Source organism: Astatotilapia calliptera, chromosome 14 (assembly GCF_900246225.1).
Source record: "Astatotilapia calliptera chromosome 14, fAstCal1.2, whole genome shotgun sequence".
Taxonomy (NCBI): domain Eukaryota; kingdom Metazoa; phylum Chordata; class Actinopteri; order Cichliformes; family Cichlidae; genus Astatotilapia; species Astatotilapia calliptera.
In genome coordinates, this window is record NC_039315.1 from 14,851,645 (window position 1) to 14,867,882 (window position 16,238).

At 39.5% G+C, this 16,238-nt stretch overlaps 1 protein-coding gene across 8 annotated transcripts in view; it reads right to left on the reverse strand.

The window, feature by feature from the left end:
• Positions 1–230: 230 nt before the first annotated feature.
• Positions 231–16,238, reverse strand: part of LOC113036528 (muscleblind-like protein 1) — a 67,194-nt gene continuing 51,186 nt past the window's right edge. For 3 of the 8 annotated variants that reach the window (XM_026192931.1, XM_026192930.1, XM_026192934.1), the window contains exons 4-11: positions 15,036–15,260; positions 12,128–12,367; positions 10,146–10,199; positions 9,179–9,329; positions 7,354–7,389; positions 6,440–6,531; positions 6,055–6,124; positions 231–3,949 (exon numbers count right to left, since the gene is read on the reverse strand). In XM_026192931.1, coding sequence (XP_026048716.1) covers positions 6,068–6,124; positions 6,440–6,531; positions 7,354–7,389; positions 9,179–9,329; positions 10,146–10,199; positions 12,128–12,367; positions 15,036–15,260 — 855 coding nt within the window. In that variant the 3' untranslated portion in view covers positions 231–3,949; positions 6,055–6,067. The remainder of the gene's footprint in view (positions 3,950–6,054; positions 6,125–6,439; positions 6,532–7,353; positions 7,390–9,178; positions 9,330–10,145; positions 10,200–12,127; positions 12,368–15,035; positions 15,261–16,238) is intronic. The other 5 variants (XM_026192932.1, XM_026192936.1, XM_026192935.1 and 2 more) reach the window with 5 other exon arrangements.

Below are 16,238 nucleotides of genomic sequence, written 5' to 3' on the forward strand. Positions count from 1 at the left end.
AACAATGTAAAATAAGTTCGACATCCCTGGTTTAATACAAAAACAAAGATGAATATGTTGCGTTAAGCTTCATTTAACGCTTGTGCTACACACAGCCAGGACAGCCGCTCGCTGCTTGTTGTGCACAGAAACGAGCTCTAGCATTGTAATTTGTGTTCCCTTAAATTACCCAGAACATCCCAACCTTGAGCTCAAATGAAACGAGACATTTTAAACAAATTCTCCTTTACTTGAGTTCATTTGTAAATTTTTATTACATTTTTTTTATTCATAACAGCAAGAATCAAATATAGCAATGCAGGCCCCGTGAATAAAATGGGTCACGTACTTTTCTCTTAACTCCACACATCCATCAGTGTTGGCACAGCACACCACAAGCTATACTAACTACCTCCATGACTGGAATTATTGCATGATGCTATAGTTAATCAAAACCAAGGCAAACACAATCCTGTGAGATCCAGAACATACCACACCCCAACTCTTTATAATTTTTCTCATATTTCATTCAGATGATTGGATTTTATGGCTTTAGACTGTTGCAATCAGTAGTTTTCTCTACACACGCTTTCCAGACGAGGTGGCTGGTATGCAAACATGACGCATCCTTTCAGGGGGCCCGGAACAGTAAAACAAGCAGAAACAAACTGCAGCAGAAGACAGAATACATCATCTTAGCACTACAAGCAGAGAAAACAAACGACAAACCAAAAAAAGTTCAGTTTACATTATATCATAAATGTAAGCATGCGTGCTTGTAGAAGATGAGAGGTGACTAAGATGATCAGGACAAAATTTCAAACTAACTGGTTAATAACCAAACTACGAAGCAGTATATCATTCTGCAGTTATTCTTAAATTCTGACCTGATGTTGAACTACGATCGGGTTCGGTCAGTTTCATCTACTAGAAGCACAGCTTACATAAACATAAAGAACATACTTATAGCTATGGTGTTTGTGTTGCATGTATTTTAACTCTCCAAGTGGTGAAACTTTAGTGAGTATATTCTCAGGAATCTTTTTTTTTTAAATAAACCACTATTCTATTTTTATATTTTTTAATATATATTTTATTCCATTACATTGATAGAATATTGTATACTGTAAATACATCTTTCTGTGTAAATGTTTTCTTAATCAATAGTACTGTGTTGTGATTTCTTTTTTTAAACTGTATATGTATTTCCTTTAACATGCATTCCTCTCTGAGTACAGTAAAGAGACAGGACGTGTTGTGATTGGTTGGGCCTGGGCGGGCGTGGCCATGACACACACCTGTGCAGTACAGGCGGGTTGGGGGACCAGACAAACCCAGTCAGGCCCTTACCCTGGAGGGTAGTGGACGCCTCCTCCGGAAGGTTACCTGGCAAACTACAAGCTGCTGACAAAAAAGAAGAGCAACACTTGGCCTTTTCTGAAAGGGGTAGGAGAGTGAGAACTCGGTGCCCTTTTGATGCAAGCAATTTTGTTCAGCCTTTCATAAGATTTTTTTTTGTTATCCTAGCAAAATTCCTTGTCTTGATAGACATTATTTTTTTTATTCAAAATAAGATCTCAATATACATGATTCTTTCTTTTTTGACTATGTACAGAAGTGCAAAAAAGTCAACCATTATCACCTCAAGATTCCCCACCCCACCCTTGTTGTTTGCAGATGGCTGGGTAAGAAACGAGAGTTCAGACTCGGTTTCCTACTCGCCACATTCACCTGACCCCGCCAGCAACGCCCCCAAAAGTGATCAAATATGCAGCTTGTTTTCCAACATGGCCCAATTTCCAGGGAGAGTAAAAACATTAAAACAATAGTTACTATTTGAAATGGATACAGTAGAAAATAACATCTTTACTCTAAACATCTAAGAACTAGATTTTTATAATAGTCTTTTTTTTTTCTTATATGACTAGTTACAAACCTTACAATCATTAAAATATTACTCGTTTATTGGCGACGGTTGCCACAGCGACAACCTGGGCCTCTCTGTTCTATTATTTCATTACTGTTAGATACTCATATAAAACATCTTTGTTCAAAGAAGACAAAACAAAAAGACTAGCGAAATGAACAATATGCATACAGTTCAACAATATGCATAACATAGAAAATATTGAGTTTACAATTGTAATCATACGAAAATTAACATTACATGGAATTTTAGGGAACTGTGCATGAGGAACACGCAAACACACACACTGAACCTTATATTCATTATAAGAAAGATAAATATAATAAGCCAAACTGAAAATCTGAACTAATATCAAAAAAATCATCCAAACAAAACAATAAAACAATTGTTGTTGTCTAACAAAGAAAACCGCAAGAGAGTTAAGAAAACACAGACAAAAAAAAGTGACAGTTACATAGTGCTCTCTCTGTGTGTTAATATGGCGTGGATTAGGCAACTGGATGGTTCAAAATGGCATGTTGCATTGTGCTGACCCGATAATACATTCTAAGGCTTTGGATGAGTTATACAATCGTTTATATTCTTGCCACTTTCCCTGTACTATCCACCAATTGACTATGCCTGAAAAAACACCCAGAATATTAAAAAATAAAATAACATAAAGAGTTCTAGAGATCTACTCCAAACACTCGATCCTTCTTTGGGCTACATATTTTTAAGAATTTAGCCCCACTAGTCTATCCACAACACCTAACAACAGTGACACGAAAAGACTTTGGCTGACTATCTGAAAAACAGTTCTCAGGTAGACATAAGAACAAATACTCTTAAATATGTCTGACTTTATATACACTACACTGAATTTACTTTAACCTGTCTTAAAATATGAATAACGATACCAATGAAAAACAAAATCGGGTCGTACAGGTCGCGTATTTGCCAGTCGCACTGTCGATTTTGACTTCTGTCTCACAGCAGCGTGGACATCATCTGATCCTGACCCTGTGGTGTCATGATAACAGTTTCATCGCTGAGAGAGCTTCTTTGGTCTCTCACCCAGGCTGAGATCTCACAGTCTACTCGTCTGACGTTTAGAGTCAACAGACTTAATGGCCGCACAGAGCTCGGATTACGAGTCAAGTCATTTCACGTCTAAACAACTGACATCAACAACAAAGTTGAAGAAAATAAAATTAAAAGCTAATCAGTAGAAGATTTATGTAAAGCACACGATCCGGGGACGGTCATCTAATCAATGGGGCGATGGTGCTCTTAGGGAATCACGGACAATGACGGGCTATGACATTGGACACTTCATGCTGTCCAAAAGAGAAAAGAGACGTATTAAAGGGAGTCGTTGAGTTGCAACACTTTGTAACACTGTTTCTATACCATTCATGTAGTTTGAGATGTATGGCACTTTACAGGGATGCCTGCAACATTAAAGACATGTGCTTAAGAGATAGAAAGGTAGGCTACAAAGGTTTGAAAGACACCTCACAGACATTCAGTTGCTATTTTGCCTCTGAGTGCACTCATGTAATTTCCCTTATATCAGGTTTAACAAAATCAAATCATTAACAAAATCATCGTGCATGCATATGTGATTCAGTCAGATTATTTCGTTTTTCCTCAAATGAAATACAAGGTGCACCTTTGTGTAAACAAAAGACCAACAACCGATGAATAAACACACACAACGTAAGTCATGATTCTTGGTCAACAGACGTACCGATTCAGTCGACCTGTTCAGCGACTGCTCCACACATTTACCTTATGTTAACATTCAAAGTGTGTCTGGTGAATAAAGGTCAGTTGCCTCTACAGAACGCAAGGCAGTCTTTGATGCGATGTTGTTCTTTTCTCTTGTTGTGTAATAGTGTGCATGAAGTACACATGAAAACGCTTCTAACAAACTGTGCCTCCTATGTTAACATGCAGATTTATTCCAAACCAGTTCGGTCCTCCGTTTCGCTCCTGATGTTACGAGCATGGAGGGTGACCACTAATCTTGGACTTGACACCAGCACGCTCCAGCTCCATCTGAAAAGAAGTGCGTGAAGTACAGGAGGTCAGTTGTGAGCAACGGCAAAATGGCGAAGCAAAGCTAGTGAGTTTACTGCTGACTTAGAGTTCAATCAGACAAGAATGCTGATAATAAGCCTCAAAGTTTCTTTCTAAAATTTCTGTCTAAAACAAATGAATGTATGGTTTCCATAGTAACTGTGAATTACAAACTGTACTTGAACCACTCATTTGTTTTATTTATTTGTTTATATATACATATAAAGCACTGATTTTTTTAATGTGCAATCATATATAGAAATACAGCATGTAAGGCAAAAACTGATAATTTATCATTTTAACAACCTTGAAAGTCAATACTTGGTATGACCACCTTTATTCTTCAACGCTCTAAGGGAAGCTTACTTGCAGTTTCTTCAAGTAATAATAATAATAATAATAATAATAATAATAATAATAATAAATTTTATTTATAAAGCGCCTTTCAAGACACCCAAGGACACTGTACAATAGATAAAAACACATAATAAAGTAGTGTTCAGGAGTAGTTGTACAAGATTCCTGAAGGACAATAATGTGATCCAGGCTTTGGAAAACCACTGAATAACTGGAAAATGTTCCACTTGTTTTTCTATCTGTTGTTACTGCAGTGTGTTTGCGATCACTGCCCTGCTGAAAAGTGAGGCGGATGGTGTTGCACGGTGGATCAAAACGATGATAATTTCACCAGTTATGTTCTCCAACACCACAGGCTGAAATACACCTCTAAACTTTGACAGAGCCTCAACACTGTTTTACAGGTCCGTAGATGCTCACTGCTGTACTTGTCTTCTGACCTCCTCTTTGCATATTGATGATGATTTGAATCAAAAATTCAAATTTACTTTATAACAGCTTCTTGAAAACAATTCAGCAGATCCATTTATGATGGATCAGCTGAAGTGTCAAACTCCTTGAAAACAAAATCTAATGAATGAGGGGTGGCTCGAAACTTTTGTACAATAATGTACGAAGTTATAGTTAGCGAAAATCAAGGCAAACAAAAAGGTTAAATGAAGATCTCTGAGGGGAGGCAGACTATTTCATGCACTGTTACTGAATATTAGAACCCATTAGCTGCACAATTGTCCAATATGAACATATTTCTTAGAAGCACAAGCTGCTTTAGAACAAGATGTGATATTTGACATTTTTGATGTTACTTATCTGTCATCAACATTATTAGTATTTTATTATTTCATATATTTTATTAACTATTTTTAGAGCTTTATATCGACACAGGTTATATCAATCAATTCTATAATACATTGTTTATGTTCTACTTTACTAAAACGCTTAAAGAGCTGAGATATTCACAGCTGTATTAAAAACAAAAGATTTTTGATCTTAAAAAAATATGTAAAAGTATGCAAACACTGAGCGGCTGAAATTAATTTGATCTAGTTCAGCTGTATGATGACTATCATATCGTAAATCTCATCAGCGGGGAATCAGGAGCGCAAGAAAATCTGATGGATCACTGTAGAAAACTTCCACAGTGGCCAAGTCATACAAGACAAACAGGATATTAATTCATCTCTGTTGGCTTGTGCTGTTTGATAGTGTGGAAGCTTATTTGCTATTCCTGGCATGTTGTAGCTGCTGGCAGCTTACAAGCTAGTTAATGTTTCCAGCAACTATTTAGAATCACAACTTTAAATATTGGCAAACATTACTGTATAAATTTCAACATGCAGGGAGGGAATGTAAACAGATAAGCACTAGACGCTCTACTTGGCAGCTTTTAATATATTTATTTATTTATATTTCATTTAGTTTTTTTTAATTCTACCTGTTTTGCTGTGTTTCTGTTGATTATTCTAAGCTAAGTTAAGCAGCTCCTGACTCCAGCTTCATCTCTAACGTTCAAATATGAGCGGAGACGTAATCTTCTCTTCTAACTGCTACCAAGTAAGTGAACAATTTTATTTTGTAAAAAAACATTTCTCCCACAACTCCCCCAAAAAACAAACAAAAAAAAGCTTTTGTAACTCTGTCACATCGGAGGTTTGGAGGTCTTTTTCAGAGAAAAAAGATTTATTGTTCGAATGCATTGTGTGAGGTGCTGGAGGTGCAGTACATACTGTTCTGAGACTTCTACATCTGGGTCACATACTTGTGACTAGTCAGATGGTCTGCAGATATTATTGGAATCTGATTGGGAGGAGAAAAGACAAATAGGGGAGGAGGGGGGAATGGGAAGACAGAGGGAAATAAACAGAAGGGTCTACCGCAATGAGGACAAAACACACTGGAACCACAACCGCTAACAAGCATAAGCATAGCGATCATGTCTATAATCACAAATTGAGATATTTAGAAATAACTAGCAAAGACCAGAGGTGATCCTTGTGCACCACTCATGCACTTTTCATTTCATTCACATTGAAATCGTACGATTAGAGGAGAAAAAGTCAGAGGTGATAGCAGAGGTGAAAGACTGTGAAAGAAGGCAGGAGAGGAGCAAACCTGATTGGCTGTTGCTGTTGCAAAGGGAACACTTGTGGCAGATGTGGTGGCTGCAGACACAGTGGCTGGGGTAGCACCGTGCATCATGGGTACTTGGAGGGGGAAAGATCACACAGGCAGTTGAACCAGAGCAGATTTAAAGCTTTTAATGCTTGACACTTCATTTGTATGTCTGTGTATAGAATGCTGATAAACATGAGATCTAAACAGCTTCAGATTTATTGTCTGCTTTCTAGCAATCTTTAACGTTTTATCTACAAACATCCCAGCAATTTGCGTAAACTCATAGCAACTCACCTGCTGTGGAAAAAGAAAAGAAACGTCAGGGAAATTATTTAAATAGCGGCTAATTGAAAATTGGACGAGCATATCATATCAGGAGGCAGCGTGTTATTTTCTTGGCGGGGAGCATTCAAAACTGAATAAGAGACTTCACTAGGTTTTGCAAAAATTACAGTACAATCAGGATTGCATAAACTTCACACAACATCTCTATCCTTTCTTCTGCTACCACTGATAAATCCTCATGTTTATATGGCATTTATAACCAGACAGTATAATGAGGCGCTCAAGAGGTTAAAGAGCTTGAAATGTAAGTTAAACAAAGCAGGGGTCAGGGGATTTTGAACTGCAACAAGCATTAGGTGACAGACAGATCTGTGGTGAAGCAAAAAGGTCTACAGTACAGAATAGTAAAGCACATCATTTCCAATTGAAATTACACAAGTATGCTCACAATCAAAATTTGCAGTTTACATTTGAATAGCCTGTGTTGAAAAGACACTGAATATCATTTTGAGTACATTTCAAAGTCTAAATTAAAAAAAAACAACTGTGCTCACTTTATGTGGTGAGTTAAATGAGAGTGACTACAATGGGTTCAAAGATCATCAATAAGGAAAGCTGGCACCTACCAACACTTGTTGCAGGTGTCATGCACAATATCGAGCCTGCCCATCATGCATTGCAACAGGGAGTGGAGTGAATAGGGGGGAGAAGAAATCAGCAAAATGCATTACAAGTGTTACAAAGTCAGACAATATTGGATTCATTCTGGATGTAAACATGTGAACTCTTTCATAGAGTGGCCACAGCTTATTATATGACAGCATTGGTTATTATTACTTTCATGGCTTGCAGTTGCTGTAACTGCACATACTGCATATTTAAGAAAACATATGCATGAAAGGTCTGAGTGGGAAGAGGTGGGAAAAACTGAAAAGAAAACAAAACTTGCTGGCCAACCCCAGTTTACTGTTCAACTTATCCATTAAACTGAAGGGCAAATTAAACGCTACCACTACCCCAATTTTCCTGTCAGGGCCATGGCAGCTGTTTGTACGGTGACAGGTTTGAATGGCTTGCTTTTTAAGCCCTCAAACAGTGTAGCTGTAGTGATCTGACAGTCCAATAGAGTGGGACATATGAAGATCTGAGGATCTGAATGTCTCACAGATGGGAATCGATGGCAGGCTATTCTTAGGCTGTCACAGGAGAATATGGGGCACAGTTAACGATGACTATGCAGTGCCCAAAGAAGAACATTTAAAAAAGCTGTCTGTGTGTGTGTGCATTTTGTGCATGCACATGTAGTGTACACCTTGGGTATAATTTAAACTGGCAGAGAGTGAAGAAGTGCCCCTCATGTTCCAGCAGTCGTGGATTGTCTTGCCCCATTTTTCAGAATTTCAGTTCAATTAAAGTCATATCTGTTTATGTTTATGTTTTTATACCACACAAAACATTTTGAGCCCAAAATGTTGATTTGTAACTAATTTAATTAAATGTATATTTCCCATGTAAATGTAACATCAAATGTTCAACTTAATGAACATTTTAATAAATAAAAACTTTGATTTATTTATCTCAGTTGCATCTTATTCAAAATTACTGCTTCCTGTTTATTAGAATGATCTTTTGAGCATGGTTTATATGTAATACTAAGGGTGTTTTCACACCTGCAGTGCTTAGTTCATTTAAACTCTGGTTTGTTTTTTCCCTCAGTGCGATCATTTGGACAGATGGGAAAACAGTAATTGGACTCGGGTGTAAAACAATCGCACCAAGACCCTTTGGTTCCAAATGGACTCCAGAGCAGTTCGTTTTTCATGTGAACATGATCCGACCCAACTGCGTTCCAAGTTTGAGCTCAAAAAGTTCCCGTTACCATGTATGCTTTGTATTCTGAATGCAGCAAGGTACTATAAATGTGCCAAAGTCTGTGCAGGCAAACAACTAACCGTGAAATGAATATAAACTCTCCACTAGTCTAGAATGCAGCACCTTCTTCCTGTATTTACTGTTGTTTGTCCAGCCCCAGACTCATCTGGCCAATAAGCAGCCAGAATATTTTCACGTGGTTTATAGTGAAACGTTTTGGTTCACTTGGATTTCTCCGTGTGTGAAAACAAACCAAACCACCGGGAAAAGCTACAAGTTTACAAACTCATGAACTGACTCGGGCCAGAGAAAACAAATATAGGTGTGAAGACATCCTAGCACTGCCTGCCTGCCTATAAATGAAAAAAAAATAAACCTTTTGACTATTATCTTCCCACTTGTGACACCAAAGTTATGACCATGCAGTACATATATGTGCAAATAACACTGTGCAAGTTTTTCCCCCATCATTTCACACATTCAGCCAGACAGTGCAGATACCAAACCATAATCAAAGGAGTGTGGAATGTGAATAGGATAACTGCCACAAACACCAGTTAAAGAAGACTCGGACCTTACCTGATGGTATGAAGGCAGCCTGCTGCTGAAACTGCATGTTGGCCAGGGCCTGTTGGTACGGGAATACACCAGCATTGAACATAGTGGTGGCACCGTTGGCTTTTTCAAGTGCAGGTCTCTTTGGTAAAGGAGGCAAGACGGGAGGGAGCCCCTGAAGAGGGGACAACATCAAAACAAAAGGATGGGAGTGAGGGAAATCAAAGTATGGTAGCAGTGACATTCAGGACAGAGAGAAGAAAGAAATTCATTAGAAGATTAAATTGCCCATCAAAACAGCAATCAAATATATTGGCAAGCAAGCAGTGGACTACATTACTTCTGTCAGAGCAGGCGGACAGAGGTGCTAGCTGACAAAAAAATGTGTGACGTATATCTTACGACAAGCATAAAAGTACTCAAGATATTGTCATGAACCTTTTTACATGATTTTAGAATATTACAGTAGATACAGTCAATATTTTGCTTGCTGAGAACTCGAATTTTCCGTAAAGAGAACTTAGCAGCTGCTTAATATAAGCTGAAGCACAGATTGCTGGACCACCAATGGAAATGATGTAGTTAGGGAAAGTTGCGCTGTCAGCTCCATGATAATAGTAAACTATACGCCATGTTAAGACTGTCATGACACCTCTTTACCAGTTATGCATGCAGTATGGGAAATGACCAAGACATGCAAAGACTACCATAGCTTATACCACAATAAACTTTTGCATTTTCATGCTTTGAGATTCACTTAAGGTGATGAACTGACATTGGAAAATGTAGTGCATTTCCAGTTTTGAGCCACTGTCCTTATTCTTCACTAATGTGATTGGAATCTGTTTTTAATCTTAAAACGTCAAACCAAAGGTTACAATCAGTTCATCACCCTTAAGTGCTTTCTCATTTAGTTAGTTAAACACAGCTTCAAACTATATCTATCACACCACAGCTGCATGCCAAGCTAAAAGGTGAAAGGTCATAGTACCAGATCAAAAGTTGCGTCGAGGGGTCGCTTCATTGATTTGACAGCCGACTGAGTCTTAATTAGCAGGCAGCGAGCACATGATGGCAATGGGCCAATGGGGTTCAAGCGCATTAACAAAAACCAGCAAGCGAAGGTGCGTCATGGGGGCAGCAGTGCAGTGTGGGTTGGTGAGGAAAAAACAAAAACAAAAAAAACAAAAAAACAAACAAAAACAAATCATTGGAATGCAATATACAACAATTACAAGACTTGTGCATGCACATTAATGGCTTTAGGGTTACTGAAAAGAATTACAGCCCATAGCAAACTTTGCTGTCAGAAAAAAGTTTTTATTTTCATGAATGCGAAAATTCTATGCCAGAAAAGATTATTAGCCAATGAATGAGCTTTGATCAAATACATTCATTTGAAACAGATTATAAATATTATCTAATGTGATTCTGCCCTCTGCTCCAGATGCACTGCTTTCTTAAAGCCTGTGGTGGCTGGACCATGGCAACTGTACTGAAACTAATTTCCTAAAGTGTCACTTGACTTTTGGTCCTAGGCCCGTTTTAAGGGTCTTAAACGACTGCAGTTTCCAGTACTTGTGTGATTCTCCTCTTCCTGTGTTTTCTGTTTCATTCACATGATTTGAATATACCATAAAAAATCATTGACATCTTCAGATGTGTTTGTTCCTAAATTGATCCTAGGGTACATGTATGTATCCTATGTCCTCTTTAACAGGTGGGCCAATCTGAACAAAACTTTTGTATCACATACACTGATTATGAAATTGTAGATACATTTTAAAATGTTTTATTACTAAATCCTTTGTCCTGTCTCTGTCCCATCACCCCCAGCCGATCATAGCAGATGGCTGCCCCAGATGCTGCTTCTGCTGGAGGTTTCTTCCTCTTCAAAAGGATTTTTTCCTTCCCACTGTCGCCAAGTGCTTGCTCATACAGGGTTATCTTATTGTTGGAGTTTTCTTTCTAATATTATAGGGTCTTTACCTTACAATATAAAGCTAGAGAACACCTTGAGGTGCTTGTTGTGTTCTCTGTTTGAGTTTGTTTCATGTGTCACAACTAAATACTCAATGAAGACTTTGAAAAAGCGTCACAGGTCTGGCTATTTGTAATAAAAGAAAAAAAGAGGACAATCATTTAGTCTAATTCTATAGATACACTCTAGTAATAATTATCATTGTGCCATTATATTCATACTAATTGCCATTTTATATCCCAGGAAGTTACTACATTTTATTTGGAAAAGATGAGATTGGACATGATAAATGGCAGGCCTGCTCAAATTGTGCTGAATCAATTGAAATAAACAGAAATGAAAGGTTAACTGATATAAAGCTGACCCATATTTTTGAATTCAGTGAAGCACAATATTATCTACTGTACAGCACTTGGCGGAGCACGACCTTTTTACTGTCTCTTTAGAGAAACCGATCGCTGCATTGCGGAAACAAGATCCAAAATATGCCGCAGTCTACACAATTGTCTTCTCAGCAAAAAATGTTACACATCTATCGACTGTGAAAAAGCAAAATGTAAAACTAACAAAGCAGCAAAACAAGGAGGAGCAGGCGAGGGGAGGCTCAGTCACATACTAGCACGATTACTGCTGCTGCTAACAAAGCACACATTGACACAAGCTACATCTGTATCATTTTAGGGAGTACTGAGTCAGAGCTGCAGAGGCACAACGGAGACTAAAGGTTGAGGTTAAAAGCAGGGTAAAATGTACTGGCTCAAGCAACGCTGTCGATACATAGAAAATTATCTCCAGATTAGAGTATTTGTGGTGCAATGCTTCTGCTCCAAACGAAAAAAGAAATTATTTTTGGAAAAACTATACATTTTAAACTTTAATGTACATTAAATGACATTTAGCTTTAATTGCTAACAGCAGGTTGTGAGATTGTAATACTTGAATGTTTCTTAGTTTGATTTGCTTTTGGAGGTGTAATGTAAACAGATACCTACCATGGCTGCAGCAGCTGCAGCTTGGTTGACTTGGTGTTGGGCGGCTTTGATTTTGGCCTGCAGGTGAGCCGGAGGGTGAAAGTACTTGCACTTCTCCCTCGAGCAGCGGCCCTTTATGTAGTCCATACACACGGTGACTGTGTTGTCGTTGGTGTCGATCATGGTGCTATCTGCAGGATGGGCAAAGCGACAGTCGTTCTCCCCACGCGTGCAGTTACCCCTCTGATATTCCCGGCATACCTGGGGCAATGGTAAGGATTTGATCATAAACCTAACACACATACACAGTTACACACATAAGTTACAAAGTTACTGGTGAGTCCACGTGATAAAGCAATCCATCTGCTCTGTCATTTCAGATGGTATCAGACAAGGTAACCGATCTTAATGATGGGTTCGGCCATTAATGTTGATTGATAAGCAGAACAGATCCTAACCAACGTTTACAGACTCATTAATCACACCGCATTCATCCATTATTTAAATGAGAACTGTTTTTGTTCTTCCTGAGTCTGACAGAAGGGGGCAGCACTTGCATGAACAATTGGGAAAATGCCTTCTTCATTCTGAACGTACAGACTCAATGAGGCTCATGGGAAATATGAAGCTGGTTACCCTCGAGGGAGGCTGTAGCTGACGTAATTGTCAGCCGCTGGAACACAGTAGCAAACACACGCGCGCGCACACACACACACACAAAAGGTGGGTGTATATATATTATAAGGCAGCACTGTTTTTTTTTTAATTTAGGCACTCAAAGAGCCTTGCAATAACTTCAGATCTCTGCTCTCGGCGCTCCATCAGACCGTTGAGTCTGAACTGGATTCGAGATGCAATCCTCCACCAAAAGAAATGCAATTTCATGGTGCGTTGTATTGATCTATCAGTTACTGTGATGGAACAAGCCATTTACTAAGTCTGTTTACCAGTCTCCCTGTCTGCGTGCATAAAGGATTTGATTTGTGGTGGACCGGCTGCCAGACAAAAGGCCACCAGCACAGTTATCTGCAAACTGCTCTGTCTCCAGTCCTGACAGCTCATCATCTACGTTCACTGACTGCTGTGAGTGATAGCGTTTCTCTCTTTGCCTGTCCCTTGTTTCTCGTGGGTACCTCTCCCTTTCTCAGATATGTATGCCTACACGTGCACACCACCCCACCACTGCTAACCAGTAACTACTGCTACTTGTCTTATTTTTTTTTAAACGAGAGACTGCCTTGTTGTCAGGCAGATATTGTAGAGGCGGGTGAGGGAGGGAGGAAACTTGGAGAGAAGGGAAATGTAAGCGTGGTTGACGAATATAGAGTAAAAAGACAAGGATGGAGATGGAGGAGAAAGTGAGAGCCTTTGGTGATGAGGTGTATGTAGGCTGTCATAGGAAAAAAAAAACAGGGGAGGACTGAATGATAGGATTTGATGTTCTCGGGACCAGATGTCTAACTATCCCCCTGAGCTACTTGCATCACCATGGTTGCAGGTGACCAACATATGACTTTATGCATGCTGACATGTTGCAGCATACCGTATGTAAGGAAAAGACAGCAAGACTTCTGGAGCATATTTTCTCAGGAAAACTGTCTGGGGCATTGTCTTCTAAAATTGGAATTTCTCACAGCCTAAAGGAAACAGTCCGTAACACATCAACTGAGCGGTATGTGTGTCGCTCCACAGAATTCCAGCTATGTTTACTTTGAACGACACACACTGGAAACTGAAATATGACTGGCCCCTTTCTCTAAGATATTTTTAGCAAACCTAGTTCCTTTCAAATTAAGAAACTAGGATATGAAATCTCCTCATCAAAAAGTTTCACCCACACATGCAGCCTCACTACGTCTCCTGCAGCCTGACCACCACAGATGCCGTTGACCAACAGGCCTCTCTATCTAAAAGGAAAACAGTGGAATGAGGAGAGTATTTCTGATTTGGTTGATAAATATTTCATATCCCTTTGCTATCGATCTTTTGCAGGACAAATCGTTTTAATCCTTAGAGGTTAAGGATAGTCACTTATCCTTAACCTCTACAGCATGACTTGTACTAACGCCTCCATAAAATTCAGTCAGCGGCCTTTGCTTTGTTTCTGGTATCTCTGTCTCTGCCTGCTCCAACCCCTCCCCTGATGACCACAACAGGTCTACAAATTGATTTCCTATCTTCCGCCTCCATCTCTCTTTCCTGTCAGTAACCTGTTCTGTCGCTCTGCATGTTGTCCATTCATTCACTTGGTCCAAAGACTTACTCAGCCTCACCCCCATTAATTACCCAGCTACCCAACATTACATCTTAAATGTAACCTTCCTGCATTCTTGCACGCCTCCTGCCTGCCTCCAACGATTTCCCCATTATTCCGCTGCCACTGTTTCTCGGGTGGGGCTACATAATGGATGAGATTGACTTACTGTCCAATTAATGATTATCTGAACGCAGCTGGAGGAGGGGCGCTCATCAGGTTTCAAAGAACTAATTGCTTTCCGAGAAGAAGTAAAGATTTTTCTGAAAATGACATATGTACATTATAACCCGAGCTTGTGCCAGACAAAGTTATCCCCTTCGTATCGATAGTGTCAGCAATGGTAATGTTTGTGGATGCTTTCATTAACATCTCATTCTCTTGCTTAAGTCTGAGAAATAACTCTGTCTTGGTAATGGCATGTAGTTAGTGTAACAGAAATGGTGTAGATACACAGACGTACAAACAAGACTATTAATATTGAATAGACAGATCCTACATCTGAAAAGCTTCTGTTAGAAAGGAGTGAAAAAGGTATTTCTCCCAATCGTTTTTTATAATCTGCGAGCGGCAAAGGAATCACAAAAAATTATGCAAATCCTCCCGATGTGCTTTCATATATTTTTTCCCCACTTTTTCTTGCGAATGTGTGTAAATGTTTGTGTTCCTCCTCACCTCCAGTCTGTCTGTCCTCATGAGTTTCTGTGCAGCAGCGGCGGCAGCAGCAGCAGCGGGTATGGGAACGCTGGGGTTGCTGGTGACCAGTACGGGGGCACTGGGCAAGATGTCAGCGGGCATCAGGCCGGGCGACACAGGGCCAAGGTAGGGGTTAAATGCAGCAGCCGCTGCTGCAGCAGCATTGGCATTGGTTGCAAGGCTGGGTGTGACTGAAAACATGGGCTGAGAGCACATGCAAAATAAGAGAGTTGGTCAAAATTGATCCACAATGATTTCTCACAGTCTATGTATAAAGATGCTACATATATAATCACATTGTTTCTTCCTCATATAATTATTACCTCTGGTGGATATACAGCATATGATGCAGAAGATTATCAGTAGCAAAGCAAAAAATAGGAACTCTGATTGTGGATGTGGAAGGAAAGATGCAAAAACAGATAATTAACAGGCTTACATCTGAGGAAAAAGAACATGGCTGCTCGTCTTTCATTTGCACTAACGCGCAGAGCAAGCGTCAGTATGTGGTGTCACCTTCTTCCATTGATCAGATTGAATCACATGCTTCATACCCCAGATATCACACAGTTAGCAGTACTGATGAAGGACGTCAAGCTGTGTGAGCATGTGAGTGGGGAGAGAGGCTTCACTGTAAGATAAAGTACTGCCTGTATGCGTTGTACTGGAGTTTGACAGAGAGAGGAGTATGCACTGCAAAGTTTTCCCTGCCTGATCCTGACCTCAGCCCCAGTCTAAGGATTGTCTTTTGAGCCCCTGCCAACAGGACACAGTGAGTAATAGAGGAGCGGCAGCCAGGGCTGTACTGATACATTCTTCCTAAAACCTCCTCACTGCTCAGCGATGACTCAGAAAATCAGAAATAATTCTTTCGGCACTGCCCTCTGGAATGTCTGAAGAGTTGTTTGCAATCATAAGGTGCTCTGGAAAAGCAGATGTGTCTCACTCCAGGTGCTCAGATATCAGTTTGAGATATTTGCAGCTTGGGGTTTGGATGGAATAAGCATGATGTCATCTAAAACATTTGCGGTCATGGGGTTTTAACTATGCAGTGATATCATCTTGCGAAGAGTTTGAAAGCTTACTAATAGGCCTTTTTTGGAACACGTCAAAGTTTCAGTATCGATATGAAATTGAATATTCGCATTAATTAACAAAAATGCTATAACAGAAACATCTATA